The sequence below is a fragment of the Pagrus pagrus genome, assembly GCF_965226575.1.
Source record: "Pagrus pagrus genome assembly, chromosome: 13".
NCBI lineage: Eukaryota > Metazoa > Chordata > Actinopteri > Spariformes > Sparidae > Pagrus > Pagrus pagrus.
The window spans coordinates 26,319,730-26,345,306 of record NC_140197.1 but is presented as its reverse complement, the minus strand read 5'-3'; the positions used below and the strand labels follow the sequence as shown (position 1 = coordinate 26,345,306).

At 40.1% G+C, this 25,577-nt stretch overlaps 4 protein-coding genes across 5 annotated transcripts; all 4 read left to right on the top strand.

Moving 5' to 3' along the window:
- The first annotated feature begins 603 nt into the window (after positions 1–603).
- Positions 604–3,102, top strand: LOC311267949 (transmembrane and immunoglobulin domain-containing protein 1-like). Its single transcript, XM_084371220.1, has 5 exons — positions 604–817; positions 1,432–1,698; positions 1,885–2,217; positions 2,302–2,556; positions 2,639–3,102. Exons 1-5 carry the CDS (start codon positions 766–768, stop codon positions 2,644–2,646), a joined length of 915 nt encoding a protein of 304 aa, XP_084227346.1. The 5' UTR covers positions 604–765; the 3' UTR covers positions 2,647–3,102.
- A 769-nt stretch (positions 3,103–3,871) lies between these two features.
- On the top strand, positions 3,872–5,546 carry cmc4 (C-x(9)-C motif containing 4 homolog). Its single transcript, XM_084370847.1, has 3 exons — positions 3,872–3,991; positions 4,085–4,150; positions 4,242–5,546. Exons 2-3 carry the CDS (start codon positions 4,087–4,089, stop codon positions 4,379–4,381), a joined length of 204 nt encoding a protein of 67 aa, XP_084226973.1. The 5' UTR covers positions 3,872–3,991; positions 4,085–4,086; the 3' UTR covers positions 4,382–5,546.
- A 668-nt stretch (positions 5,547–6,214) lies between these two features.
- LOC311268276 (hsp90 co-chaperone Cdc37) lies at positions 6,215–11,442 on the top strand. Its single transcript, XM_084371825.1, has 9 exons — positions 6,215–6,294; positions 6,480–6,602; positions 6,973–7,254; positions 8,789–8,894; positions 8,987–9,102; positions 9,237–9,359; positions 10,246–10,428; positions 10,521–10,592; positions 10,773–11,442. Exons 2-9 carry the CDS (start codon positions 6,495–6,497, stop codon positions 10,911–10,913), a joined length of 1,131 nt encoding a protein of 376 aa, XP_084227951.1. The 5' UTR covers positions 6,215–6,294; positions 6,480–6,494; the 3' UTR covers positions 10,914–11,442.
- Positions 11,443–13,929: 2,487 nt separating this feature from the next.
- Positions 13,930–25,488, top strand: tyk2 (tyrosine kinase 2). Of its 2 annotated transcripts, XM_084371454.1 has the most exons (24): positions 13,930–14,093; positions 14,574–14,784; positions 14,897–15,020; positions 16,276–16,408; positions 16,535–16,698; positions 17,186–17,564; positions 17,662–17,847; positions 18,803–18,960; positions 19,055–19,172; positions 19,263–19,446; positions 19,556–19,671; positions 19,754–19,927; positions 20,020–20,107; positions 20,342–20,469; positions 20,938–21,073; positions 21,905–22,056; positions 22,156–22,306; positions 22,394–22,485; positions 22,569–22,755; positions 23,121–23,239; positions 24,223–24,395; positions 24,481–24,598; positions 24,699–24,809; positions 24,897–25,488. In XM_084371454.1, exons 2-24 carry the CDS (start codon positions 14,601–14,603, stop codon positions 25,038–25,040), a joined length of 3,519 nt encoding a protein of 1,172 aa, XP_084227580.1. In that variant the 5' UTR covers positions 13,930–14,093; positions 14,574–14,600; the 3' UTR covers positions 25,041–25,488. The 2 variants fall into 2 exon arrangements, with proteins under 2 accessions (XP_084227580.1, XP_084227579.1); XM_084371453.1 differs by having other exon boundaries at positions 22,156–22,485.
- Positions 25,489–25,577: the final 89 nt, after the last annotated feature.

Genomic DNA, 25,577 nt, shown 5'->3' with positions numbered 1-25,577 from the left:
AGCAGCTACACCGAGCAGCAGTTAGCAGTTACTCCATTTGTTTTCAGTAACATATTGCACCTTTAATTAAAGTTTTGTTAATAGTGATTACACTGTCAACAATAAAATGCTTTATGAAGCAACTGTAAAGGTTTATAAACCCAAATAATGTTTATAGAGGAAACACAGTATTTATTAACCACTTGCAACATTTTATAAACATTAGTTGCAACTATACAACAAAATGTATAAGGGTTATATTATTATAAGGTAAGGGTTTATAAAGCATTTCAATGTTTATCAACAGTGAAATAACTCTTACCTAAAGTTTAATTAACTATAAATGTGCCTCTTATTATTGATGGTTATTGTAAGGCATCTCAATTAATATAAATAATCTATTGGTTGCTTCTTTTTTTGGACTACATTTGGCTCTAATGAAGAGGACATTGAAAAGAGGCAATGTATGTATTAACTTTATATCCAAAACACAGTATTATTTCCACAGTAAAGCGCTGGTGAGACCTCACTGTGGTGTTTGCTGGCATGTCATTTCCTGCTGAAAGATCACTGCAGTTCAGTTCAGAGGCTCGGCCTGTGTTTTTCTGAGGCCTGCCACCTGTTAAATTTCCCTCTTTCCCTTTTACCCCCCACCCCCAAAGTCAGCTGGGATGAAGGAGGCCCTTTTGTTCCAACATAGTTCCCTGCAGAGTAGCCAAGCTTGTCCAAGTTGGAATTTTTCTTTTCTCTCGCCCCTTAATCGACGGCTCGGTGCAGGAAAATAACATGGGAAACAACTTTCTCCAGTGGATCCTGACGCTGTGCATGTTTTACTCAGGTAAGCCGCTGAAGGCAACATGTTTTTCTCGCACTTGTTGGGATAATAGCTGATGTTTGGTGCAGTCATTTTCTTTGGAAAGTGGTGATAAACGAAACGAAGGCTAACTGTGACCTGTAATCGGTGATAATGTGAGCGTAGATGTGAACGACCATCCGTGCAACAAGTAAAGCATTGGTTTGATTTTCCTTTAAAAACTTTCCTTGCAGAGTTGTGTGGGATAAAGCTCCTTGTAGCCTTGAAATATGCGTATTTGTGTCTAAGTAGCAACGTTATATACTTAATTATGGCTTGTTTTCAGTTGAACTGTAGGTCTAACTCTGTGAAGATTAAATAGGCATACAAAGTGCACGTTTTGTTGCCATAATGTAGAAATAAATAATGAACAAGACAGCTACAGACTCAGTCATAGGTGAGGCTACATGTGTGTATTTCAGAAATATTAGGCAGAATTACTGATTTGCTACTTGTGATTGTCCTGTGTGTGTTGTAACAGAGTTACATAACAGGTACATACAGCCTGCTTGTTTCTGTTGTATGAAAGTGCTACAAGAGGTTGGTGGTGATGAAACTGGCTGTAATGATGATGGCTGCTGCTGTCCTGTATGTCTCAGTGTCAGGAGAAGGTTGCTCCCTGATCCTCAAGCCCTCCAGGGTCGTGGTGGGCTTCGGGGAGCCGGTGTCGGTCAGCTGTGAGGCCGCTCGGCCCGTGCGAGTCCTTGGCTGGGAATCGGCCATCAGTGCTTCACATACCCAACAGGACCTGTCTGTCCAGTGGAAGGTGGACAGTCTCATCGACTGGATAGAGGAGCCTATCTGCTATGGTGTGTTTTTCACAGCTCCGAGGCAGTGTGAGGAGAAACTCAACCTCGTCCTCTACAGTGAGTCAACTCCTGTCATCAGATCAGAATCAGAATCAGAAATACTTTATTATCCACGAGGGGAATTGTTTAATGATGATGGTGATTTATGATCATGATGATCATGATTTAATTATGAGACACATTATAGAAATGGATGGCACGTGAACCGGGTTAATGACTTGAACTTGTTTATTATCCGTTTAGAAACCCCAGATAGCGTCTCCATCAGGCCCGTGAACCACACCGGCCCCATGGTGGAAGGAAAAGAGTACCAGCTGCTCTGCGAGGTTCAGAATATTGCTCCTGTTCAGTACCTCACCTTGAGGTGGTACAGAGGGCAAACCGAGGTTTACAACCACTCCTTCTCTGACCTCACATCTTCCTCGCCTGTCCAAGTGTCCTCCATCCTCGTCGTCACACCAACCAAAGCAGAGAATGGAGCACAGTACAGGTGTGTAGCAGTGCTGGAGCTCGGACCAGAGGGACCACAACCACCTCCTACTGTGACCTCCGAGCCTCTTAATGCCTCTGTGTACTGTAAGTCACGAAGGTATTCGCAATCTTAAAAAGAGATAATGCAATGATGATGGTAGATCTAATCCCTGTGATCTTTACCTCTAGTTCCCCCAACGTTCCTCAGTCCTGAACCAGAAGCTTTGGAGCTTATAGAAGGCACTGAGATTACCTTGAACTGCACTGCCACAGGAAACCCTACACCTGTTTACAGCTGGCAATCCTCCCATCCCACTCAGGAGACGATGGAGGATGAAGCAGTTCTTACCTTCTCCTCACTGCTGCCAGGGACCTACACCTGCACCGCCTCCAATACACTGGAGAAGAAGAGCAAGCAGTTCATTGTCAAGGCCAATACCAAAGGTAAAAGGGATCTGTGAAGTGTGCATGTGCAAGCTGCAAGCTAAACTGCAACCTAATCTGCTCTTCTTTTGCTTTTATTTAGGTGTTTGAAACATGAGATCTTCAGATGGGATCAGATGACCACACAAACAAGGAAAACTCAACTAAGGGGATTTTTCTGTTGCAGCTTTGGAGACAGAAAAGACATTCAGCAGATATTTATGAGGATCTTGCTATCAGGCAGAATTAGATCTAATTTTTTTTTAAAAGATCTGAATATACGATGTTTGGTAACTGATAGATTGTAGATTTGGGGTTAGGGATATAGATCACTTTGTATGCTGTCCATGTGATATCCTGTATCTAATGTATATTTTTGCTAGACTTATTTTACCTTGTAACATAGCAAACGCGTAGCTCGTCTGGATATAGCAATGATGACTACATTATCATTAATGTACAAATTTTAATACCGAATGTTGAAGATCAGCAGTCCATTATTGTAAATATGAACCGTTTCTTGATTTGCTTATCTTTATGAATAAAAGTAAAAATGAAACATTTTAATATCGTGGCTGTTATCTTCTCATCCCCTTGCCGATGGAGAATCAAGTGAAGTTTCGTAGTCCAAAAAGCATTTCTGGAGGTTCGTAGCAAAACAGAGTTGCAGTATCTCATAAAAAGCTGAAGTAGATGGGGACAAAACTTTTTTTAAAAAAGCAACCGGAAATGTATGGATCTTATGTTTTTCTTTTATCTTTCTTTTTTATTGGTTGTTGCTTTTACATTTGTTTAGGAGAATGCTGCAACACCATTTTGCTGTAAAGCTGGGTGAACTTGTCCTTTAAAGGTGCACTATGTAGTGTTTTGGGAAGAAATTTTAATCAGAAACAAAAGATCTTCACTGATTGATTTCTTATGCTTAAAATAAATAAACAATTAACATTAATTCATTTTGTCTACATTTGGCGGACCCTGCCACGTCTCCAGCTTGAAACAGCTTTCTGGGGATGTTATTCTCCTCTGAGAACAGCTTGTTTATTAAGTTGTGGAAAAAATACATGTATTTGTATTATTCTGTCATTAATATTTTAAATATTACAATTCTGAGTTTGAAATACTTTTCCAGAACTACACAGTGCCCCTTTAAGAAAACATTAACACTGGAATAAATAGTAATAACAAAAACAAACACTTTTTTTTTTAACAATTTGTGCCATTTATTGTTTCATTTGACCGCCTGTGTCATACTGACCTTCCACCACCAGATGTCGCTGTTGCGCTCTTTGAGGCACCATTTGATTCGCTGGCCGCACGTCACGTGATCAAAACATTTGCCCTTCAGCCGCAGGCGGAAGTAGAATTAGCATTAGCATTGGCGGCTAGCATTAGTAAACGACGTTACATTTAAGACCGCAGCACAAAAACCACCTCACCGCCTGCTCGGCTGATAAAGGTGGGCGTCAGGTGTCGGGTCCTCTGTGGTTACCTGATGTGTCTTTTCTGAGTGGACAGCTTGTGAACACTGTCCCTGTCTGTTCCCTTCCAGGTATGCCAAAGCAACAGAAAGACCCGTGTCAAAAACAAGCATGTGCAATTCAGATGTGTTTACAAGGTACATGAAACCCAACAGTTTTAATGACATTTTATGTTGCTGAAATAAGTGTCGCATTATCGTTATAGCTAACCTCGTCCCCTTCCTGCAGCTAACAAATACGTGGAGAGCATGTGTGAGGATGTGATCAGGGACATGCGGCGGTGCTGCGAGACAGCCGCCGGGAACTCCGTCTGCTGCTCCGGATTCAAGGACTCAAAACCCAGGGAGGATAACAAAAGCAACACATAGCTCCCTGTGGGATGCTGAAGATAGGAGTAATGGTTGAAACATTGTGTTTTATTAACTGTAACACTTTTGCAGTTGTGCAGTGGACTGAGTTGTTTGTACAAAATTTGGAAGATTATAATGTGTACAAACGCCTTAAACTAGGATTTATTTATCTTTATTATTTAAATTTGAATAAGCCTTTCTCATACCAGACAAACATGTGGTTGCAGATATTACCTGGAGCAGACACACCCACAGTAAATGGAGTGAGACAAATATAAATGTTTTTAATCACAAGTCTCAATGTCACACCTCTCAGGCACAGTCACCTTTCAAATGTATTATTTCTTCAAGGGAAGTTCAACTGATTTTTTCACTGCCGCTTTTATGTCAGAGTCCACACCCTGTTATCAGGTATGAGGCACATGTTTGTGCATGTCAGCACCCAGCTTCAGAGACAATCATGTTCTGTGAAAGCCCTTGCTCTTCTATGGTAAACCTACAGAGATGATTGCAGTTATTTGTGGCCGATTAGACCCAGAGACTGTACACTGAGGACTGTGTGAATGTGTGTACAGCTCCACTGTTGTGGCTGGACAAGTCTGGTGACCTGGTGGCAGTTTGTAAGAGACTAATTTGTATATGCAAAGGGTAAAATTATATGATCAAATAAAAAGTTAATTGAGTGATACATTGAATTTGTGATTGGAGATAATAATTGAGCCATTTCAGCTTTTGTTTTCAGATCTCAAACATATTTTATGTTTATTTATTTTCTCCCTGTTAAAGTTTGCTGCTTGGAAATACGATGAGATGTGTGAAACAATAGAAACGGCAGTTTGCTATTTGAAAAAATGCTGAATAAACTGTTTTTTTTGGGGGAAAAAAAATGTTTTTACAGAGCTTCACAGGAAAGGAAATGGAATTTTAAAAAAAATACCACAAGTGCAAATCATCATGAGCAGGAAGCAGTTTGTCTGAATTGGCATTCACCATATTACTGCTGAATGTGTTGTTTCTGAATAAACTGGTACAGTCTCTTTTACTGAGAAGTTATCTGTGTGATTGCTGTATGTCAAACTCAGGCAGCTTATTGTCTATAAAGAAGCTCTGGATTGCTGGACTGATGTTGAGCCTATTGACTGTAAAATCATTTGTATGTCATTGTGTTGTCCTCAAAATATCTTTTTCAACATCCACATTTCCAAATAACATTCAATAAGAAAAATAATAATAATAAAGAGCCAAATTTCCTTTTCCTTTTCACTTATTTTTCACTCATTACATTAATGGCTGATAAGACTTTACACATACAAAGTATGATCAGTTTTTACTATTGCATGCTGGAGAAGTTCGAGGGCAAGTCCCCCCATTTTCATAAATGTATCCTTGAGTGTAACAAATGTATTTGGATGTAGATATGCATTCATCATTAACTTTAAAAGCATAAGTGATTGTTTTTATTTTATTCCCTTCTCTGTCTAATAAGTAAACAAAAAAACCAAAAATAGAATCAACAGAGAAAATGTTTTCAATACAGCCGTTTCTTGTATGAAGGAGTACAATTGTTTGAGAATCGAGAACTGTATTTGTAATACTGCATTGGCACATAAGCAAAGCATATAAACATATGCCAGGGAGGTTTTTGAAAACAAAAAAAACTCCTCAAAACATATAAAAGTGAAGATATATTAATTAATAACAATAAGTAAATTAAAACGATGTTATCAAAGAAGAAGAAATAAAAAATAAAATAAAATAATTTACAAAGATAGAGAATGAACTTTTATTTTTGATACGAAGGCAAAGCTCGTCTTTTCGCGCTTCCGGCGTCGTACGTCTGTGTGACGCAGTGACGTACTGACGTCAAGCGGAAACTTGCAGCAGCAAATCTTTCTAGAATTCTGTAGCGGTCTCATGCTAGCACACGCTAGGTAGGTTTACCCGAGTTTGTCCCGGTTAAACTCAGCCATCCGCTGCAGAGAACACAAATACGCATTTCTGAAACAAACACTGTTCTTGTGTTGTATGCTTTTTTGATTGAGGATTCGGGTTAGCTTCGTTTAGCCCACTAACTTAGCCTTAGAGACATATTCCAAGCTAACGTTGTTTACGTTAGGTTCTAGGTGGCATAATGTCCGGGATAGACTACAGCGTGTGGGACCACATTGAGGTGTCTGACGATGAAGATGACACCCACCCAAACATCGACACACCCAGCCTCTTCAGATGGAGACACCAGGTACACATTTAAGGCTCAAGATTTAAAGATGTTCAACGTTATATGTGGTGCACTGATTACACTGCAGGCGTTAGCTTTAGCTAGCAGCTAAACGTTTCCTGTGCTCACTTTGGTGCTGAAAACATTTACAAATGATTATATTCGAGTATCTAAGAACTTACAACTTCTTTAGTGTTTTGTAAGTAGCTCCACATCTGAGAAAACAAGTGGTAGAGTGTATAGCTCCACTATAGTAAAATACTTTGTAATACCAAATGTATTTCAGATAGCCCGAAACCTATTGATACATGATTAAAGACGATGGTGGACATGAATGAATCGCTTATGTCTGTGGTTGTGAGTGACAGATGTTGTGTTACCTGTACTTCAGGCACGTGTGGAGCGGATGGAAGACTTTAACAAAAGAGGTGAAGAAATGAATAAGACACTGCGTGAATGCAAGCGTAAGGTTGCAGAGGCACAGAAGAAAGTTCAAGAGCTGTCCATTTCAAAATCGGATGATGCCAAAGCAGAGCTGACCAAAGCCCAGGCTGATGAGAAGAAACTGAAAAAAGAGGAGCGGGACTGGGAGAAGAAGGTGGATGAGCACAACCGGGATGAGAAGAAGATGCCATGGAATGTAGATACGCTCAGCAAGGATGGTTTCAGCAAGGTGAGGCTGCTTCAAAATGATGGTCTCTGGACCCACACTCAAAGAGTGAGAGTGTTTGTAGGGCAAGAGAGCAATATACCTCACACTATGCAACAGTGAATGATGTTGCCTCGGTTACTGGTACACCTTAGTGGAAGACTACACATCGGTCAGGCCAAACATGCCAAATTATGTTTGTCTTCATCACCAGAGAGCACTGTCAAGTGGATTTTTGCATTGTGAAGTGTCCCACTTAGTATGTGCTGTGGTCATACATTATTAACAGATCCACATCAAGGTTGTTCGAGTATGTTAGGTGTTTATTTAGAAATTAGCATTTGCTGATATTTCCAATATGTTCGACTCCCAAATATCAATATCAATATCAATATCAGCCTCACAAATCCAGCACCGCTTGTTGTAAACTTAACGTGACAAACAAGACTGCCATTTGAATCTGTATCGCAGGGTGATAGTTTTCACCTGCTGTAATACAACGCAGCACTATAACAGAATTCAACAGCACTGGTGTGCCTAACGAAATGAAATTTTGTAACTCCTTCATGCCACACAGCAAAGCATAGAACACAAATACAGTTATTATACACAAACATGTATAAACCCAAGTAAAATTGGTGTACGCAGAGACTGATATAGCTTATTCCTTTTCTGCATAGAACTCCTTTTTTGTCTTAAAACTGCTTGAATAAGCTACACTGTTCAGTTGAGCAACATATTTCTTCTTTACAGTGAACATTGTCAGTTTACAATGCTGTATCCCTGTGATCACTGGACAGAAGCTTTGTGTTTGACAGACATTACTGAGCATACTCAGGGAGGCAGTTTTGTGTTTACACGACTGAGAGGAATAAACTACTCGTTGTGTTCAGTGTGTTTTAGATGACGGAGTTCTGTGGCACTGAGGAATAAGCTTCATTGGGCTTTTGCTGTAAATCAATACATGCTCAGATACATTTACTGTTGGTTTTGGTTTATTTTGGTTTGGAATTTGTTGGATATTAAAATATGAAGCCCTTTTATAGCCCTAAATTTGGGCTTATGTTTTTTTCTGGGTGGACCTTAATGATTCTCAAAGGTATAAAAGTGATGTCTTGCAAGTTACACATTCTCAATAGCAGAATAACAGTGCATTGGTGTGTATCTAGTCCTCTCAGAAGTAGCATTACTTTCTATCATGATAAGGACTGTTTTTTGCTTGCCTCAAGCTAATTATGTAGAAAGGTGGCTAGTGCCACTGTTGTATTTAATGGCACCACTGCATGTTTTGGCTGCCACATGGAATTATTGTATCAATTATTATACAAAAGTGATGACTTGAAAATGGGTATGTGACTGGAGGAATAGCAGTGGGTCACACATTAATACACAGACTAATTATCTTGAAATGTAACCCAAAGATTCTTCTCAATTTTTCCCATACTAATTACTTCTTCTTATCAGCCCCTCATTTTCAGTGATGTCTGAAATGACATTCTCTACGGGCCTTGAGACATAGTCTGTAATAATTATTCTCTGCCACTCCTGTCCTCCACAGAGCATTGTTAATGTCATCCCTGATTCTTCTGAGGAGACTGAAGAAGAGAAGGAGAAAAAGCATAAAACCTTTGTGGAGAAAAATGAGAAGCAAATCAAACATTTCGGTAAGGATAGCTGACAACTTGTTATTTACTGTATGTTAGAGGGTAAAGGAAGTGAAAGTAGAGATTGACCTTCATTGCTGTCTGTACTGTAGGCATGATGCGACGTTGGGATGACAGCCAAAAGTACCTCTCTGACAACCCTCATCTAGTATGTGAAGAGACTGCCAACTACCTGGTCATCATGTGCATTGACCTTGAAGTTGAGGAGGTAAACACTATTACATTCCATACATTGCATGCATTTTATGGGCTATAACTCAGGGATCCTCTTTATTTGCCACAACTTCTCTACTTTTTTAAAATTTGTATATTTCTCAAGAAATTCTTCTCTTTTTTTTTTAGAAACACGCATTGATGGAACAAGTGGCTCATCAGACCATCGTCATGCAGTTCATTCTAGAGTTGGCAAAAAGCCTCAAGGTGGACCCCCGCGGCTGCTTTCGTCAATTCTTTGCCAAGATTAAGGTGACTAACTGCGTTTGGATGCTGCAAAATCTAAATAGAAACAGATGAACTAAACACTATTTTTGTTTCCTTAGAATCAGAAGTACAAGGCAAATTATTCTTACAAAAACAGCATTTGATATGCATTTGGTTAGGGATGCATTGATTAATCAGACAAACATCGGTATCAGAAGATATTCACTTTGTTGACTGCTATCACCCAATCGGCAAGTAAGATGACATTCACCAATGGCAGTGGCCGACATTTATCTGTTATGTCAGATCAAATTTGTGCTTGCACATTCATGCCATGCTACTGGCTCGTGACATCCTGCCAGTTTGTAAGGCTGTGATAATACTGACATTTTTTTCTCACTGAGTAGGTGGTTAAAAGCGGGCTAAAAAGGCTTTTGAAGCAGTTTTGAAAACGGAAAGAATCTTTTTCATGTGAAAGAAGGTTAGATTGAAGGTTTTTCCATAAATTTGTTTGATTGAATTTGTGCTATTTCAAAGATTGTGTAATTAAGGAGTGAATGACTTTAAAACAGTTCAGTCACTTCTTTATAATGAAGATTTATTTTTTTATTTGGTACAAACAGGGTTTTAAATAACAAAAACAAAATAAACAACATGGCTATCAGCCAAATTGTTATTTTAAACAAAGGTACCGGCCTAGAATTTCACAATCGGTGCATCCCTACAATTGTTAATTTTCACATATGAGGAAATAACTTGTGATCTTGTTGTCTTTGTATTAATTTTTATCGTGACTATGATGTTTGAGTTGAATGTAATGAATGAATGGATCTGTTGGAAACGCTCTAGTAAATGCAAATATTCACTGAAATGTTCAATTAATGCTTAATGGTATAGCCCCAAACTCACCAAATGATGTGTCCTCTCACAGACCGCAGATCAGCAGTACCAGGATGCTTTCAATGACGAGCTGGAATCATTTAAGGAGCGGGTTCGGGGCAGGGCGAAGATCCGCATAGAAAAGGCCATGAAGGAATATGAGGAGGAGGAGCGACAAAAGCGTTTGGGACCAGGAGGGCTCGATCCTGTTGACGTGTACGAGTCCCTGCCAGCTGTAAGTTCTGCTGTTTTCATGAAGCGTCAGTACTCTCCTTTATCTTCTCTTGTTAGTAAAAAATCCCTCACAAAATTTCTTCTAATTTGCAGGAGATGCAGAAATGCTTCGATGACAAGGACATTGGAATGTTACAAGAAGTTATTAGCAAAATGGATCCAACGGTAGGTTTCTTTGTTTACAGTTTTGTTTTTATCTGTTTCCAATAAACAGCAGTCTCTTTAAACCAATTGAATCTGCTGGGACTCATATTTCATTTACGAAAATGTGTAGTTATCTGATTCACGTGTATTTTTGTTCTTCTTTGGGGCTGTAAATAAATGTCGTTGTTTTGCACGATTTAGGAGGCGAAGGCTCACATGAAAAGGTGCATCGAGTCGGGTCTCTGGGTCCCCAACTCCAAGACGGATGATGGAGATGAAAAAGAGGAAGATAGTACCTATGAAGAAGTGAAACAGGGGGAGGAAGAAACTAAGAAGGAATGACCAACATTGATCAAATGAATTGTTGTTTCTGCAAATGTACTTACCCGCTATATTGCAACTCCACTATGTGTATGACTAGTTTACCAATCAAGGAACAATGAAGTAACTTCTCTAAAATATTTAGCCGAGACTTAAGGGATTAGCTTTTACCTTGCTGCACAACTGCGATGCATCAGTAATTCCTGCTTGGAAAAGAAACTGCTGCTTGTGTTAAGGTCTTTTATTTGTTTGGACATCACTAAAGCTGTCTTCTTACATTTACCTGTATACACCTGTCAGTTTGTGCGAGTGTGTACGTGCACACATGCTTGTCTGGTTTTGCTGTTGTATGGTGGAAAAACCTTCTATACAACATTCTATACATTTTCCCGTTGTGCATACAATGATTTTTTCTTGTCATTTCCAAATTTAAGATTTTGTTTGACTTTCTTGGCCTTAATCAGCCAATGTATCAGATGGTTATTCCCCCAAAAGTGACATTTTCTACAAACTTGCTTAACTAAAGGTGGAATTATATCCAAAAACTCGAGACCAGGGTGTTGTGGTTATGTCTAAAAACTCACTGTGTGGGTGAGATGCTCTTCAGATGATACGGTTACAGGTCAAAAATGTGAGTCATAACAGAATCACAGGAAAATGTTCCATTCGTGAGACCTTTAGCCATGGTAATGACTGCTTTTTAATATGAAGCTGGTGCATCTACGCAGGGGGTTTCTAATGAAGCATTTGGTATTTACAAGTGACAGTTGCTCCACATAGACATTCAGGTGTCCTGTGGGAAAATAGATATCTCTCCATCTAAGCATTAAAACCCATCGATTTTGGCCTGAGGATGAGTTCTCACACTTGCACCACTTATACAGTAAATTTACATGGCCCAACCTCAAGCATATAAATGGAAATAAGAGTCCTACGGGTGAGCTTTGAAGTGTTTGGGGATGACTGATATCTTTGATCTAAACTAGAATCCCAGTGGATAAAAGGGTCCATGCAGGTCATGTGAGCGATTGCTATCATGGGGCCCTTTAAGGTGATGTGACACACACCTGAATGTATGGTTAGATGCTTTACTTTCACTTCCCATGCTTTTATTTTGAAGGAGGGGGGTTGAGTTGGTTGGAAAATTGCCTGATGTGAGATCTGACTTTATACAAATAAACAACTATTGGGTGAAACAACTCATACAAAGGCATTATCTATCTTAGAAAGACTATATACTGCCAGAGGCTATGGGAAACTTTCCACCAAGCTTTTGTGTGAGGGTATTAAAATGATGAGGACTGGAAGCCTCTGACTCTAATAACAAGGCAACCTCACATTGCAAACAAACTGAATAATGAAGGGCAGCTCAACCTCTCTATAGACAGAAAATAACCAGTGAACATCATAAATGAATGATGACCCCGTCCCATTTAAGTGTTTTATTGTTAATCACCCCTGTGATTTTCATCATACATCAAGTCAAAGGGTGGTTGTTGATAGTAAAAGTTGTTGATGCAGTTTCCACAACACAAATTCAATGTGTTTAGAAAAAAAGGGAGAATTCATTGAACCGATGGCCACAAATGTTCAATCAAAATGAAACACCCTCACACTGAGAATACGACACAGGAGGGACACCACCCACGTGCAGTTCCACCACCACCACCCAGCCAGCCAGCATTTCATGCCAGGGGCCACGGAGGTAAGTTTTGTTAATATGTATCTGTATATATCTTCATATATGTATGATTTATGATGGATGATAAACATTCAGTTGTGAAAAGAAGTACTCCGATCCTCTATTCGCGTGAAACTACCGATGCCAACGTGTAAAAACCAGTGCTGTCATAACGAAACTTAGCCAGGATGTAAAAAGTACTCGTGCAGAATGTCCAGTTCGCATTATGCCCTTTTACAGTGTATGTTGAGTATTTATAACAATTTTATAATTGTATGATAGTTTTTTTTAAATATAGCTGTATAATAACAATCATCTGCACAGAAACTAGTAACTGTTAAACAAATGGAGGGAGGTAATATTTGCAGATATAAATCATAACATTTACTCAGGTGAATTACATTGCATTAACTTTTGTGTTTGTGAATTTTATTTTCGATGTGAGCGGTGATGAAATGTAACTAAGTACATTTACTTGAATAATTTCCTGTATTTCCATTTTTTGCTACTCGACACTTGGATTAAAAAAAACTTGAGTGATTCTGATAACTGGAAAAATGCTGAATGTCGGACTTGATAAGGTTGATAATCGGTTGACCCATAATGTACAGTGTGTACATACATATAAATATATGCATTATTTACTTTTACTCGTACTTTTGATCATTTAAAATCAGATACTATAAGACTTTTACGCAAGTTCTATTCATAAGGGTGACTTTACTTACCAAAGTAATATGTTAACACAAAATCATTGATGCGGTAATTTCGGGTGCTGAGGGGGCTGCAGCACCTAACACGAGGCTATGACATATGCCGAATTTACAAGAATGCGCAAATAATAAAGAACTTGTCAGAAACAACTCTTCAAAAAGTTTGAAAAGTTTTTCCTTACTCAACAACTCGCAAAATTGAGTGATTTTCTAAGGGAGTCTGGGGAATTCCTTTTCCTCTTCGTCTTCCTGCTGTTGTTGACTGTAGTTGGTGTAGCTGCTTTGACCTATAATATGCTGTGTTCAAGTTTGCTTTGTGCTTTATTGCAAAAAATATTGTTAATAACGATCAAATAATTGTTATCCTGACCGTTCAAATCATCTAACCTCTACATAATTTTCTTTACTCACAAATTAAAATCCCTAATGTGGGATTGCAGATTGAGATATAAATAAAATATGAGAATAAACTAAAAATATTTTTTCTTTTAATCCTCCAAAACACCAGTGATACATTGCATAGTTGAGTCTGTAGTGTACGTGCAAATTATTTTCATCACTTTTTTACCATCTTCGGTCTTCGACGTTTATTTTGAAAGGTCAGCCCGTGTATACGTGCGTGTGCAGGAGGGAGTGACCGTGTTGGTTTCGGGAAGCAGCAGCCAGCAGCAGTCGGTCGTGTCTCTCAAGAAGAGCTGAGAGTGTGGGCGAAGGGGAAATACGCTCATTATGAGGCTTGCCTGTCGGTTCATCTCTGCGTGACAGGTTTTTAATCTACATCTTCAAAAAAAAAGTCGTCGTTAAACGGTAAGATTCACGAGAGTCACAGTTTAGGGGTATTCCTCCAGCAATGTTTGTTTATGTAACGTGTTTTCTCTCCATGGCGTCCGATACACTGAAACACATACGAGGACTCGTGTTTAGAGCCATTCCGTGCGTCTTACACACATTTATATGCGGTGAATCACAGACGTGCGTTTCTGTTTTGCGATGTATTGTGTAACGTAAACATGGTGTAATCCCCGGAAGGCCTGACGTCCGTTGATAACGTCACTTGTTTTAAGTTGCTTCAGTATATTTACGTCAATTCTTCACCCACAAAGTTATTTTTCTTAAGTAATCATCGTGTAAAAATGAGAAATACCGAATGTTTGCGAGAAGCGCAAGGTGTTGTTACGTTTGTTTTTACGTAGGCCTTCATGCGTAATGTTGCGTGATTCCATAACCTGACAGTCATATGCTTTCTGTGTGTGTGTGTGTGTGTGTGTGTGTGTGTGTGTGTGTCAGAGTTTTGCCTGACCCCCCCCCCCCATCATGTCTAGAAGTGGCTGGTCGTCACGTTCAAGGCAGGGGTCATTCCCAGACCAGCCCGAGCCTCCTCAGGGTCAGGGCATCCATGTCTACCTCTTCTGGACCAAGGAAGGGGAGAGGTATCTGTCCCACAAAAATGGTGAAGTCACAGCTGAGGAGCTGTGCATCTCAGCTGCAAACACTTTAGGTGAGAGTGACCAAACACACCCACGCAGACCTAAACTCAAAAGGTTTTAGTGGAGTTGATTTTGTTGTGGGTGGTGGCAAATGTGTTTGTAACCTCAGTGTTTGCTCCCCAGGGATAAGTCCTCTGTGCCATGTGTTGTTTGCTCTGTACAACCCGCTGACACGCTGCTGGTACAGTCCGAACCATGTTTTCAGTCCAGAGAAAAACTCCAGCCTCGTCGTTTACTACAGTATGAGGTCAGTCGGTGTGTTGTTATAATACTGTATTATTAAAGCACAGAGAAATACAAATACCTGCTCATAAATATTACCAATATTCAGCATTTTCCAATTATCAGTATTGGTGTTTTTTCTGTCAGATTGCAGATTAAAAAAAAAAAAACTAATCTAAAAATGTGCTACTTTGGATCTGATGCAACATCCTCTCACACAATTTTTACAATTTCCTTATTGGTAACACATCACAATTAATAGCCTATAAACACTGAACAATCTGAATCTGCCAAGTAACCAGTGACTAAATGTATCAAATAAATGTAGTGGAGAGGAAGTATAGAGTAAAAGAAAAAGGAAATACTAGGTACCAGCCTGAAAAAAGCCCCATCTGTCGCCCTAATAAATATTATAAAAATAAAATACAATAAACTGGTATGAAAAAATATCTTTCATTAAAATAAAGGAATTTGTAATTTGAAAATAAATTCTGCACAAGCTGATGTTATCACATTTAAGGCATTTAGTAGCCTCAATATGTGTTTGACTTTAAGGAACACTTTTCAGTCAGTGTCTACTCCCTCATGCCGATGGAAAGTCAGTGGGAAGTTTTGCAATCCACTAAACATTTCTGGAGCGTCACAGCAAAAATAGCATTTTACCGAACAGCTGAAGCTGTGGGGATTTTTTTTAAATCTAAAAAAACCCCAACACAAACGAAAATGCATAAAATGGATAGATACAGCGGGTCCAGGGTGCTAACGCCTTTAGCTTAGCAGCTACAGAGAAGATTTTGGCTTAAAAAGGGGTGTAAATGACATCTAAACCAATCATTTTGGGATCTCAGGGCTTCTTAGGAGACTCGGGGTTACGCCAGATGAGTTGCATAGAGTGTTTTTATGTCTTAAAACAAGTCCCCATCTACTTGTTGTTTATGAGAAGAATGACGCTGTTTTGCTGTGAAGCTCCAGAAATGTATTGTGGACTAAAAAGCTTCACCCGAATTTTCAGGGTCAGTAGAAAATGTCTGAAAGCTGATTGTTGTACAGTTTAAACTTGGGGATAAAAATGTGTCTTCTTTGAGAAAAACATATTAAATGATGTATTTTAAGTACTTAGAATACACAAATACAAACTCTTGATGTATTGTTTTGTTACAAAATCCATCATAATTTTTTCTGCCAGGCAAAATGCAAATTACAAAATACTCCGACTCTGGCAGGGAGGATGAAACACAGTGAGGATTTTCACGTCGGTTGTCTGGTGTCTTTGTAACTAGGTTTTACTTTCGGAATTGGCACGGACTAACTGAGAAGGAGCCATCTGTATCCCGTTATGCTCACAAATCGGGGACAGCTCAGGGGGGTTCTCCCCTGCTGGAAGTCACATCCTTGGAGTACTTATTCGCCCAGGTTCGTATTTAACTTTAACCTAACCCCTTACCCTATGGTTTACTGAGTATTAAGTAAATGCACATTTATTTGTTGTGTTCACAGTAGTTAAGTACCTAATCTGTTTGTTTCCTGTGTCTCCCAAAGGCTAAATATGAATTTGTGAACGAAGTAGTGCAGATGGAAGACATCGAGTCGGAGGAGGAGCTTAGTCGCTTCAAAAACGAGAGCTTGGGGATGGCTGTGCTTCACCTCTCACACCAGGCACTACGAACAGGCAAAACCTTACAAGATGTTACCAAAAAAGTCAGGTAACTACTCTGGAAGGAGTGAATTAAGCAACATTTCCACCCAAATTGCCTGGAACTGAGTCAGAGGAACTGCTTTTCAAGAGAATAGAAGGTTGCGTAAAGTAATGTCCCGGGAACTCGGGCATTTCACTATGCACATTTTCACAATGTTTGACATTTCATAGACCAAACCACTAACAGATTAATTGATAACATATTCAGTAGTGAAAATAATCAATAATTCCAGCCCTACTAAGTGGAGGCATATGTAATTTTAGATATGAATTTTTAATCGTCTGTACTGCTCAGTACGTGACTAATTGTACCCGAATCTGTAAATTTGTCCACAAAGAATATGTTCTGACGATGCATATGTTGCTTTTACTGTTATTTCTGTCCTATTTTCTGCTACTGTGATAATCCAGGATCCCCTTTGGATCATCAAAGCTTCTTCAAATCTAATTTAAACACAGGATCCGGTTAACATTATAATATTTTTTTTTTCCAGCTTCATACGCTGCATTCCAAAGTCTTTTGCCAAACTCATTTATGAAGACAACTTCCTGACAAAACTCCGGATCCGACGAGTGTTTGCAGAATTTGTAAAGACCTTCCAGCAGCACACTGTGGCCAAAGGGCGGCTGGGCTCCCACGAGATCATGTATAAGTACATCTCAACTCTCGAACACTTGGCGCCACGTTTTGGCATAGAGACGTTCCTTGTTTCCCACATGGAACAGAGAAAGGACGGGGTTGTGAGTAGCTCTTACTCCAACACCACTCATGCGCAGGGCGTCTCGAAAGACAGCTACATAGCTCCCGCCACACATGAAATAAGGGTGTCCGGAACCAACGGGATTCAGTGGAGGGCGGTGTCTGTTCAGAAGGTTTGTCAAAAAATGTCAAGCTTCTCATGGTCTCATTCTGTGGCATGTTGTTATTCTGCTAGTGAGGACTATTTCTTCTTTCTGTCTCTTCACCTAGGCCCAGGCCAACTCTTACATCAGGAATGACCCTCAGAACTACATGAGGAGAGTAAAGCAACCGTCCAGCCAACCGAATGAGAACACTCCCAGTGAATGGACCTCCTTCTGTGATTTCCCTGAAATAACTCACATAGCCATTACTGGAGCTAATGTGTGCATTAGCACTCAGGACAATCACTGCATGGTGAGAGTGCTTGTTTACCCTTTTATATAAAAGCTGCAGTACATTAATTCATTTGGTAAATGTGCTTGTGGTACATTAGTCCTATTGATTTACTGTTTATTACTCATGCTATTGATCGGATCGGTCAGTCTTTAAACGCACTAGAAGGAACTTTTAACTGGTTACAAAACAGCCTCAGTCTTTAATACTGATGCCTCTATACAACCTACAAAAGCAAACAAGACAATCAGTGAGAAGGTCAGCTATTTCTTTATAATTATTCTTTATTATAAGTATTTTTTATGGTGGAGTGCTGACGATGAATTGAGGAGAAGCTGCTCGTAACATCCGACTCACAACTTAACATTATATGTTGGCCTTGCTACCAAGCTACTTTTTTGCTGTTGGTTGTTATTATGAAGACATAACGTTACTAAGGAATGTTGATAACATCAGCGTTAGCTCACCAAAATTGCTATTACCGAGCAACCAAATCTGTTAGCTGTAGAATTACATGTTTACAAAGTTTACTTAGTTTCACCATCATCATATCGCTGTCATTGTTTCTACATAGCCACAAATAGACACTTTATCTCTCGGGATGGGTTTAAAAAAACATTGCTTTGTACAGCAAAGCACTTGGGCACCGACAGGGGCTTCATAGCATATTTAAGATCAACACACCAGCCAGATCAAGATCTTTATGACAGAAGGCGGTTGGGCTAGTACCGCTTTTGTCCACAGGGGCCGTCAGAATCAACAATAATAAAAGGTCCTTATAGATGCTTTAAAGTGTTCATATTGTACAGTATGCATGGATGCCCCTGATTCACATATATTCTCCAATTCTATATGTGTTTGACTATAAGAGCTTTGGGTTTTGGCAGCTTCAGGCATTGTATGATGTTTTGAATTTGCATGTGTCTGTAGGTGGGAGCTCTGCGTAAAATAGTGGTGTTTCTGTGTGTGTATGTAGGAGGTTCAGATGAAATCCAGCCAGGAGGCCCGTTCCTTCGTCTCCCTCCTAGATGGGTACTATCGGCTGACTGCAGACGCCCACCACTATGTTTGTCATGAAGTGGCTCCCCCAAGGGTCTTACTGAGTGAAGCAAATGGACTGCATGGACCTATGCAGTGAGTTTTCTCCCCTTAGAGATGCACATACAGACACAAATAAGCTATGGAGAAACATGGTGTGTTATATCACAACTCTGGTGTGTTTCTCCAGAGATGATTTTGTGCCACTGATGCTGAAAAAGATGGCAGCGGAGGAGGGAGCTTTCCTCGTACGTTGGAGTGCTCTCGACTATCACCGCATCATCCTAGCTGTCCTGAGCAAAAATGAGGTAAGTCGACAACCACCCTCCTCTCTGGAAATTATTGCAGTGTGGTCATGATGAAAATTTTCAGCTACTGTGTTTGTATGTACATCATAGAATGGATCGGCGCTAAGCCACAAGCAGTTTCGGATTCAGTACAAGGGTTCGAAGTTCTGTCTGGAAGGCTGGGACAAAGAATTCTCCAGTTTGAAGGAGCTCACAGACAGCCTCAAGACGTTTGTACTCAAGTCTGGTTCGGAAAGCTTTACAATCAAAAAGTGCTGTTTGCCAAGGCAATCAGGTTTGTGTTTACCGGACATGTATACTGCCAAAATCCTCTAGTGTGGTTTGAAGTTTTCTGCTTTTGGGGTTAATTATTTCCTGACATGGGTTTTGTCCGTATTATGTAGAGAAATCCAACCTTCTGGTGAAGAGGCATGGTGTCGATCATGGTGTTCAGACTGACCCACTGTCCGTGAACATGACCCTTCGCTTCCACCAGATCAAGGACGGAGAAATCAAAAAGGTGACTTGCCATCGGTTCCCACCTGACAAGCTTTGTGTTCTCAGCTCTGTGACTGACCAGTGGGTGTTGTGTTTATGAGCAGGGGCAGCATTTGGGCCGTGGGACCAGAACTAACATCTACTTGGGACGTCTGAGGGTGAAAGGTGAAGGAAACGGCAACGAGGACGACAAGTGCAACAACAACAACTCTGACAACTGCAGGGAGATCGCAGTGGTTCTCAAGAGTCTAGACCAAAGCCACAAAGATATTGCACTAGTAAGCCTCGTAATCTTTGCATTAACGGTCACCAACACTCGAAAGAAAAACTGTGGCACCCTTTCAACATTCCTTCCTTTTGTCTTTTTCAGGCGTTTTTTGAAACTGCCAGTCTCATGAGCCAGGTATCCCACAGCCACCTGGTGTTTGTACACGGCGTGTCAGTCAAAGGATCTGAAAGTAAGAGCACCAACATGTTCAGTCTCCTCAAACACACTTCTTCTCTTAGGTGTGTGACTTCCTTGTTCTGTACTTCCCCATCACACATGATGTGTGTTTATAGTCAAATTCATGATTTGAATACCAAGTAAACCATGAAGCAAGTTCTGTTTCAAAGAGTGTGCTACGTGTTTACATTTTTACTGTTGGCTTTAGCACAGACTGGACCTCTCAGACTTGTTTCTACCTTTACAGACATCATGGTAGAAGAATTTGTGGAGTTTGGGCCTTTGGATGTTTTCCTTCACAAAGAAAAGGCATCAGTGACTCCACAGTGGAAATTCATTGTTGCAAAGCAACTTGCCAGTGCCCTGAGTTACCTTGTGAGTTCAAACACTACTCTGTTTCTTGTGTGTCACTTATCATAATTCTCAGTTCACCTTTGACAGCTGAATAATAAAAACGTATAGACTAATAGATATCAACATGAAACTTCCCCAGTTTATTACAGGATTACAGGATATGACTACATTATATTATTCACCTGTCGTGTGTCCACTTAAACACAGCACAGTGTAAGTGAGTAATACATTTACAATCGACTGCTTTCCGCCTCTGGGTAAAGCCTTCCATTTCACTAAATCAGGAAGTGCAGCTTTTGAACTGGACGCCAAGCTTTGATTCAGAGCTGCAGGCAGGAAGTTAAATTATCTTATTATCTGAACAAACTTTAAGATAAGTGCTGCAAGGGAAGCATATTTTTGCCTGATGACCAGGAGATTTAATCACATGGGTTCAACTTATTTGAACGACCTCAAAAGTTAATGCCAGGACCGTTTTTGTCATTGTAGGAGACCAGTCGGCTTGTTCATGGAAACGTCTGCGCCAAGAACATTCTGGTGGCGAGGCGCGGTCTGGAGCCTGGTACCACTCCTTTTGTCAAGCTGAGCGACCCAGGAATCGCTCTGAGTGTCCTTTCACGGGAAGGTTAGTACTCTACACAAACGTTAATTAAAGTCATCATACAAGAAGGTCTCCAACCTCAGTCAGCCTCAGGTTAGCTGTGTTTTTGTGCAGTTCTGCCTTATTTTAATCAGATTTAGGAAACAGGAAACCTAAAACCCGACCACTTCTTCTTCCTGTTGTTTTGCTGTTTTATCTCACAATTTGTCATTTAAGGCTGTCCAACATACTGAAGTCTATGAGCAAAAGAAAAAACCTTTTTTTGCAGCTGCTAACATTGAATATACATAAAAAACTACTTTGTAGACTCTTTGTAGGTACTTTTATGTTGTAGTACAATTTTAATTTAAATAAAGATCCCGAAAAATAAAAATACTATTTTTTCATACTTCATTCTCCTGTGTAGTCTTTAGGAGCCCTGGGATCCCAAATTGATTTGAAAATGTGTTTTTTACACTCTCAACAAATGGTAGAGCTCGTGCACCCACTTCAGATGGGGTGCGTGCTGACGCTTTTCAGCTTACTGGCTACAGTGAAGACTTGGCTTAAAAAAAGGTTTTGAATAACATATTTCCGAACCAATTTAGATTAGATTTAGATCTCGGGAGGGGGCTCCTAGAGACTTGAATTACGCTGGAAAAGCTGTAAAATTAGAGCAATAATGTGCAGCATTTGTTCAGTTTTATCAAACTTTCAGAATCATTATTGGCTGTATGTGTACACATACAAGTAATTTGATTCAGGTTTTAGACTATCGAATTAAATTCTGCTGTTATATGGAGTTTCTCTTCAAAAGGCTGATTGCTTTAAATAGATGTAACCTGTCTTTTTTATTATTACTATTCTGCACTACAGAGCGTCTTGAGCGTATCCCATGGATTGCGCCTGAGTGTGTTGACAGAGGTGAATCCATTGGCAATACTTCTGACCAGTGGAGCTTTGGAGCAACGCTGCTCGAAATCTGCAACAACGGAGATCTTCCCATGAGTGGCAGCACATTGTCTGAGGTAGGCCCTTTATTTATCTTCCAATAGCCACAGGCTGCACCTTCCTAGTTGATCCTTCTGACTTCAAATTGTAACACCAGAACCTTTTGGCCCAAACAGAAAGAGTGCTTCTATCAGCAAATGGGCCGTTTAGCTGAACCATCCTCCCAGGAGCTGGCCAGCTTCATCAGCATGTGTTTGACTTACGAGCCTGCGGAGAGGCCTTCGTTCCACACTGTGCTCGGAAAGCTCACTGAAATCATGATCAAAAGTGGGTTTTGCTTGCTCTCCTTAGTTTCTGTATTTCCTTCAACCTCCCTTGGTGCCTTTTTAATAGTGTTTTTTTTTCTGCACACAGATCCTGATATATCTCCAAGTGAAACTCTCCCTGTCAAAGACCCTAGCATGTTTCATAAACGCTACCTGAAATGGATGAAAGATTTAGGAGAGGTGAGTTCTAATACCACATCACCACAGCGTTTTCTTTATTCCTGTATGTTAAAGTGATGCACTGCTCATTGTTCTGTCTCCAGGGTCACTTCGGAAAGGTGACTCTCTACTTGTATGATCCGGCCAACGATCGCACAGGAGAACCTGTGGCAGTGAAGGCTTTGAAACAGGAGGGTGGTAATGTGGAGAGCTGGATGAAGGAGATTGATATCCTGAAGTCGCTTTATCACAGCAACATTGTCAAGTACAAGGGCTGTTGTACTGAACTGGGTGAGTCCTCAGCTGTCATCTGTCTGCTTCAGATATGTTCATTGAAAAAATGTCAACATGCAGTGTCTGCATGTTCAAAGGAGAGCTCGCTCAATACACTCTTTTAGCCTGCAGTGCTCAGTGGATGATTCAGGGAATTGATTTTTGATCCCTGCTGTTTTTCTGTAAATATTGAAAATCTATTCGAGACGGGACTATTCGAGTGCGAGACGGTTTCCATTGTATGTCAATATTTTGAGTTTTCAACACACAGCATGCTGATCACCACAGTGCCTTAACCACCGGGATAGGCAACGGGTACTTCTTGCCTTTAAAAAGCAATGGAAGTAGGAGGATTAAAGCACTGTTGCACTTTCCATTGACAGGAGGACAAGTGGTGCAGCTGATAATGGAGTATCTTCCTAAGGGGAGTCTGAAGGATTACCTTCCAAAACGTAAACTGAGCATGCCCCAGTGCCTGATGTTCGCTCAGCAGATCTGTGAGGTGAGTTCTGTAGTTTGTGCTCATCATGTACATTTCCACTTGATTTCCTCAATATTCCTGGTGCAGTGTGTAAACTGTAATCCAGTGGGAGGTTGTGTGAAAAGTTCCAAGTACTTGATATTGCCTTAAATAGATAGTCGATCACATTCAGCCATCATTTCATCTTGTTCTGGGTATTGCCATTAATTCTTGTTTGCGTTGAGTGGTTTAATTGTAGTCGCGTTATGTTACACTGTGTTTTCTCTCAGAAAAATGTCTACCAGGAAGTAATCACTCATCACGCTGTTGTTTGCCACAACTTTTTTTGTTTATAATATGCTTCTAATATTAGAGGACTGTACAGCTGCTAGTAGCTCTGTGAGGCTGTACTGTAAATGTTATTGTTGGCATGCTAACAGGCTCACAATGACAACGCTAACATGCTGATGATTTGCAGATATGATATTTACCACATTCATAATCTTAGTTTTGCGTGTTATCATTCAAACATTCAGCACTAAACTCAAAGTACAGATAAGGCTGGTGGGAACGTAATGGACAAATTGAGGTTTAGATGAAAAGATAGAATCACATATGGTATTACGATTATAACTACTGTGTGCCAAAATTCATTACATTTCAGACAGACAGACATTGTCATCCCTAGAGCCATCAACTTCAACTTTGTTTTGTCCCTGAAGGGCAATTGGTTTTAAAGCAAGGCATTGTACAAAACATAAAAGAACATAGAGAAACGTGCCCTGAATACAGTGGGCCAGAAGTCTGACAACAGTCACTGGCATGCAACCTTCAGAGCGTACTAAGCCACAGTAGCAATAGTAATATATGCTGCTAACATGGCTCAAACTAATTTGCTACAGGAGTAGACATTCCTGAAATTTACATCAAATTGACATTTGAAATTTAAAAGTGAAACTTTAAATCCACATATTGCCCCGTTAGTAATTGTATCCATCTTTTACTTCTGTTGTTCTCTTTTAAAGGGTATGGAGTACCTGCACTCAAAGAGATACGTCCATCGAGACCTCGCTGCCCGCAATGTCTTAGTGGACAGTGACAATTTGGTAAAGATTGGAGACTTTGGCCTGACGAAATACATCCCTGAAGGCGAGATCTACTACCGTGTCCGTGAGCATGGGGACAGCCCGGTGTTCTGGTGAGTTCATGCAGCACTTTACAGTGTGATTCAATGCTTTGTTTGTTGACTTTAGCCACTAAATTGTGTTTTTTGTACTGCATAGGTACGCCATTGAATGCTTGAAGGAGAGTAAATTTTCCTTCTCCTCTGACGTTTGGTCCTTTGGCGTTACGTTGTATGAGATCCTGACGCGCTGTGACCCGCGCAAAAACCCACCAACAGTACGTCATTGCTGGCCTCTTATAACAAGCTCAAAACTGCATATATTCTCATGTGAGAGAGTTAAATGTACAGTGTACTCTTCTGTGGTCCTTTTTGTAGAAGTTCGGTGAAATGATGGAGGAAACCCAGGGACAGATGACTGTGATGGTACTCATTAAACTGCTGGAGAGAAATAAGCGTTTGACTTGTCCCAAAGACTGCCCGCATGAGGTAACATAGCATGCAAAAGAATTGCCCCTTTGTGGCGTAATGAGCAGCCTGATATTTTTTATAATTTCTTTGTTCTTTTACCAACAGGTGAGGATGTTAATGGAGCAGTGTTGGGCTGCAGATCCGAAACAACGACCAACATTCAGATCCCTCATTGAGAAGTTCGAGGGTATTCGCCGAACATTTGACTGGCACTCTAATATAAACTTTTCTTTGGCTCAGATCTGCTGATCAACACTCTGAAGATCTACTTGTCTACATGTCATCATTTTGCTACCATGGCAACCTTATATCACAGTATAGCCAGTAATGTGTCTGCTGCTGTGCAATGCCTGCTGCCTCCATTTACATAGATGTCTTTATACTTCTGGTTTGTTTTTAACATAAGCACACTGCTATCCTCTAATATGTGATATTAATACAATGATAAACTCAATCAGTGCATTTTTGTCTTGGCTGATGAGAAGAATGGTGGTACCTTAAGCAGTCAGTGTCAGCTTTCGTCTTATAAAAAAGTATAGATTTACATATATCACAGTAAGTATTAAGAATTTCTGTAAGGTTGGGGGATTACTATGTTTCACTTAATGTTTAAGTTTTGTAAATTTTCTGACTATATGTTGATTTTGTATAAACCAAAAGAAACAAATATAAAATCTAATAAACCATTTCTAACATACTCTTTCATGAAAAAGTATATAAATGTTTTTGGACATGGACTTCACCACACCGGTCCAGTTGTAGACAATTAAAGCATCCATGATCTTG